This window comes from Magnolia sinica, chromosome 5 (assembly GCF_029962835.1).
Source record: "Magnolia sinica isolate HGM2019 chromosome 5, MsV1, whole genome shotgun sequence".
NCBI lineage: Eukaryota > Viridiplantae > Streptophyta > Magnoliopsida > Magnoliales > Magnoliaceae > Magnolia > Magnolia sinica.
Genome location: NC_080577.1, coordinates 58,684,501 through 58,690,500, shown reverse-complemented (window position 1 = coordinate 58,690,500; position 6,000 = coordinate 58,684,501). Strand labels below are relative to the sequence as shown.

The 6,000-nt window shown below is 33.0% G+C and overlaps 1 protein-coding gene across 1 annotated transcript in view; it reads left to right on the top strand.

Moving 5' to 3' along the window:
- The first annotated feature begins 205 nt into the window (after positions 1–205).
- Positions 206–6,000, top strand: part of LOC131246064 (uncharacterized) — a 74,812-nt gene continuing 69,017 nt past the window's right edge. Inside the window, exon 1 of the mRNA XM_058245923.1 lies at positions 206–456. Coding sequence (XP_058101906.1) covers positions 284–456 — 173 coding nt within the window. The 5' untranslated portion in view covers positions 206–283. The remainder of the gene's footprint in view (positions 457–6,000) is intronic.

Genomic DNA, 6,000 nt, shown 5'->3' with positions numbered 1-6,000 from the left:
CAACCCGTCCATAAGATGATCCTCACCTGAATGAAGGAAAAACATAAATATTATCCTGACCAAAACTTCCATGGCCCCACAAAGATTTTAATGGTGGGCGTCCAATCCCCCACTGCCAGCACGGCATTGAACTTTGGAAACTTATCTAAAACTAGCCAATAGAAATCTACTTCCCATTACATCCTAGTCCAAAACACTATCCATATGCGTGAGTCATGACTCTACCAATACATATTCCCTAAAAGATATGTGTTGCATTTGAGTCACCAACCTAACATCATAGATGCCCATGGCCCATTTTTTAGCACCATCATCAGCTTCTCTGGCACCCGTCTCTGCAAGATCTGAGAAGCATGCCTCATGGCAAATTCCAGGGTTTGAAGGACAATGGAGTAGTCACCGGGGTTCTGATCAAGCCCGAGATAACAAATCAGCCGTCCGATTGATCGATAGGAGGTATGAATATACAACTGTTAATTAAAAGAAAATAAAAAAAATACAACATTTCTTTTGTTAAAAATGCTGGATCCAATTCAAAGCTTTGTATTAGTTGAGTGCATTTAAATGCATCAAAGTGTATCTAGATTACTGTTGTTAGTTCATCCAAGTCAATATACTTGGATGCACTTTCGCCTACTTATATTCACTTAAACATGTTTTGGGTGGACCCGTGGTGAGGACCCTTCATCAAAGGTAGGCTTCGTTCCCACCATTGGATGAAACTCATGTTGGAGACCCGGACCATTCATCATGTACCCTACTCAGCGAACATGCCCTGGTGAAAAAAGTAAACAGAAAAAAGAAAAAGAAAAGAAAAAATGTTCTATGATCAGGCTGATCACTCTTGCGTGGGAAAAATGAGCATTTGTTTAAGGAAAAAAACGAAAAAGAAAAAGAAAATTTAAGGGTTCAAATTGAACATATATGTGTGGCTCATTTTATTAATATACTGCCCTGATTTTTTTGTGTATGGCACGTTCACAGTGTCCACTAACTAATGAATGGACCAGATGGATCGTTCTCAAGACATCCAAACACGATCCCTTGAGCTTCGAGCTTGGTGTTTTTCCATTTATGGGCGTATGGTATGTTAGAATGATCTTGTATTTGAGTTAAAAACATGTTCTTAGAGCATGAAGTTTGTGTAGCCATGCATGTGTATGCTAAGATAGGCTTGTACATGGCAAGAACGTACATCTTAAAATGACAACACGTAGACAATATTGTAAGAAAATAATTTTCTTGCTCCCCCAAGGATACGAAACCCCGCAGGGCAAATGAAAGTAAAAAAATAAAATAAATGAAAAAAAGGACCTCACACCACACATGCCAATATACACTTGTTTGAGGGAATTGCATATAAGAGTAGAGGCCGAAAAATAGAAAAATACTCACTTAAAGATAGGTTTAAGGCATGTTATGATTTCGTTATCTTTAAGGCGATATTCACACCCTGCGAGTGACTAAACTAGTCAATTTATAAGAGGGTTACAACAAATCCGCCTCTAGTATATAATAAGCCTCTTCTCCGAAATTGGAGAAATGTAGGCTTTGGACCGTAAAATGGAAAAACCATACTCCGAACACACTTTTGTAATATACAACCTTGACTTTTATGCTATTACAGTTTATCATCTGAAAAACTATTTGCAGTTTACTACTTGAAAAAATTGTTTATAGTTTACCACACGAAAAACTGTAACTTCTCAAAAAAAAAAAAAAAAAAATACCTAAAACGAAAATGGAGAAGAAGAAAAAATTATTGAATTGTTGTTATTATTCAGATTGACCCAAAGATAGGTTTATATAGAGTTTCAAGGGACATTAAAGAGCATCTTTTATGAAAAGACATGCTTTTTCATGTATACATGACTTTTTAAGATCATGCCTCTTCATCAATGGCTTTCTTCCACCATTAATGCCATCTCTTCAGCTTTAATTCAAAATTAAAGGATGCTCTATTTACCAAAAGGCATAACCATTCATAAATGAATGGTCAATAATAATCACCAAAAGCCACAACTTTTTTTCTACATTTTCTTTTATAAGTTTGAAAATAAACTCAACATTTTTTTAATTTAAAAAACCCAATCATCCCCCATTATTTTCAAAATAAAAAGGTTAGAGTATGTAAGGAAACTATATGCATAGGAGAAGGTGTCTTATGGACTTGAACCTTCACTCATTTAGTGTAAATAAATCAAAGTTGCACAGAGTCCTTAGTGATCATGGTCTTAAACTAAGTATTTTATATGACACAATTGGGCATGCCACACACACTTATTTTCAATTGCCATGTGTTCTACAATAGTAGCACATTATGGCCTCGTGTTCTGTCTTGGATTCATGAGTTCGTGAGAGTAGCCAAAACTCTTGAACATCAGGAAGCGGTCCCACTTCCAATACTCATATAGACAAGTCTTTATGAATGCCCCTATAACAATAACATCCTTGAAAGGACTCATTAAGAGTAAAAGCTCGTTCTCATTTTTATCATTATAGGTACCCAACACTACATACATGTAGGAATGAGACAAAAAGAAAATGTATAGTCTACTACAGCCACTTCCTGCGAGGTCCTTTGTCCATTGAACCCATTAACTTAGGTTTGGTTTCCCTCATTTGGAGTTTGAGAAATTGGCTTAAGTTCCATTCCTCTTGATGTTCTACTGACAATATCCATTGCTAGTCCCTTGGTGAATGGGTCCGCTGGATTCTGGTTGGACCGCATATACTGTATTGTTATAATGTCATTACCAAATAGTTGTCGCACAAAGCTGTGCCTTAGACTAATATGTATAGATTTTCCATTATAAGTCTTATTATATGCCTTTGACAGTGCCACTTCATTATCAAAATAGATAGAGACAAGTAGTAAAGGCTTTACCAATAGTGGTATTTCTAACAATAGGTTTCGCAACCACTTTACTTCTTTATTAGTAGCCATCAAAGCTATGAATTCAGGTTCCATAGTAAAAGGAGATATGCAAGTTTGCTTCTTATATCTTAAAAAATGGTGATCTAATCTGCATCACTATACCCTTTAAGTACACTAGGGTAACTAGAAAAATGCAGACCATAGTTAATTATTTTCTTCAAGTATCTAAGTACTCTAGAAATAATATTTTAATGATCTAAACTTGGATTACTTTTAAACCTACTTAATTTACCTACTGCAAAGCAATATCAGGTCGAGTAGAAATCATTACATACATAAGACTATCAATTACCTTAGAATGCTCTAACTAAGATACACTATAACCTTCATTTTTAACTAACTTGATGTTAGAATTAAAAGGAGTAGAAACTGAGTTCTTATTATAGTGATCAAACTTTCTAAGTATCTTTTCAATATAATGCGACTAAGACAAAATTATATCATCATTATTTCTTAATAGCTTCATACCTCAAATTACTTTAGCTTCACCCATATCGTTCATGTCAAAACTAGATGATAAGAATCTTTTCATGTCATTTATAACTTGTATACATGTACTAAAGATTAACATATCATCTACATATAGATATATAATTACTCTTTCACTACCAGAGAATTTTGAATATACATATTTATCAAATTCATTAATCTTAAAGCCATATGAGGTGACCATTTTATCGAACTTTCCATGTCATTGCTTAGGTGCTTATTTAATCCATGTAGTGACTTGATCAATTTACACACTTTATTTTTCAGTCTCGGAATTATAAAACTTCAGGTTGCTCTATATATATCTCTTTATCGATGTCTCCATTTAGAAAAGCTATCCTGACATCCATATGATGGATTCGATGCTAGAGCAACCAAAATTCAGATAGTTGTATCCTAGCTACTGGAGCATAGGTATAAAAAAAAGTCAATACATTCTCTTTATGTAAATCCTCTTGTTCACAACCCCAAGTGTAGGGTCACATTGTAATAATAATTCGTAAGAACGAGGTCCAATCTACAGGGACTAAACTTGTACGTATTCTGAAAAGAACTAGAACTAGAACTAGAAGAACATCTAAATCTGAATTGTGGAATAAAAGAGAGTAATTGTAAATAATGTTTAAACTATCAATTAAAGGTAAGAACTAGGGTGACAAGGATCCACTTGTAGCTATCAAGATGCTACCTTCTTGATTCAAGGAACACAATTGGAATTGGAGTCTTATTCTATTCAATTGGAAGATAAACCAATTTAAATCAAATCTGAACTTTTCATTGACATAATTCTCAATGGAGGAGAATTGTGATGATTAGAAGAGATTTCATCATCCTACCATGCCCAGGAGACGATGGTGAACAACGGGATTTACCAATATCATTATCTCAAAGCAGGAAAAGAAGATATCAAAAGCTATCACTGCATCTATTGGAATTTTGAGTCACAATAAATCGTAGAAAACTAAAAATATTTCCTTAATATCAAACTAGAAATCAATGAAGTTTCATAAGAACAAGAATCAAAGAAAAATAAACATCTAAACACGTTATAAGCTTTACCTATTAGCCTTAGCTAAGAGGTTTAGCCAATCATAAATATGATTGAAACCAAATTTCTTAAATAAATCTTGAAAAATAAACAAGGAAAGAAGAAAAACTCTTTGGCGGCTTCTCCACCCTTGTGTATGCTCCTTGAGACCTTTTCAAACACTAGAAGATGCTTTGGAGCATCCTAGGGAGTCTTATTTATAATTGTGCAACTCCAACTTTCGCACTAAGTTGGAAAAATCTAAAAATTGCCTCAAATTTATGCACTCTGCGCAGTTTTTCAAAATATGCTCGGAGTTTAAACTGCCTCAAATTTACGTACTCTGCATAATTTTCAAAAATAGACTCAGATTTTCAAAATATGCCTTTTCAGGACAATTTTAGGAATATGTTTGTTTTCAAGACAATTTCAGGATTCCTTTTCTTCACTTCAAATATTTAATTCTCTTCATTCATCACTTGATTTTTTTGGATCTTTGGTATGTGAATTCTTCATTAATGACTTTCAAATCTCTAAATCTTCATTTAGTAATCTTTTGAGTATAAATCTTCATTTTGGCATCAATTTCACCTTTAAGCTCTCTAAATCATCTTGCACATGAAAACGTTCATAATTAAATCGATTAAGCACTATCATGTTTATAAAACCAAGGTATAAATAGGGGGAATATGCAATATTTCACAATCAACACACTCCCCAAGCAGCATTTTGCTAGTCCCGATCAAAACATGCGTGAAGTGATCTTCAATTTCAATGTTCAAATCACTTTCAAAAAATAATCTTTTGTGCATCAAGTATGAATGAGTACAAGCGAGAGTACAATTTTGAAAACCTAGAGCTGAATCACATGAGCAATCAATCAAAAAGTTTCTTTATTAATCATTTAAGAGCATAAGTTCATATATTAAAATTTTCCAATGTGCTTAATGAATTCTATTTACTTTCCATAACATATTATTATTTAATAATGTTAACCATGCTCACCACCTCAAGTTTTATTAAATAATCAAGTACTGATTCTGAACTTATCAACTTTTCCTTCCTTTTCCAGTTTTTGATTTTATATCAACAGTCCATTTTATTTATTTATTCTTTTCAGACTTTTCATTCCTTTCTAGCCTTTTCATCATACATGACCTTTTTGTCAATCTTTCTATTTTTTAACTGATTCTTTTTATCTTTTTAAGGTGGATAAAATTCTCCAGACTTAATTCTCAATATCTTTCAATGATATATATACTAACAATAAAAAATTCTAATACTATTCACAGAAAGTAAATTGAACTTGTCTTGTGACTTAGATTAACATGATATTCAAACTTCCTCTTAATAAATTAAATGCAAGAATTTAGACGATAGTCTACTCGGTTGATCAAACTCCAATAATTCAAAGTTCAATCCCCATCTTATCATCATACTCAAACCATTCTTAATTCCATGAATTATCATTTCCCAAACATGTTTTTAGCTTGAAAAATTAAAAATTTTCACAATTTTTGCTCAAAACTAAGAAAACACTAATTAG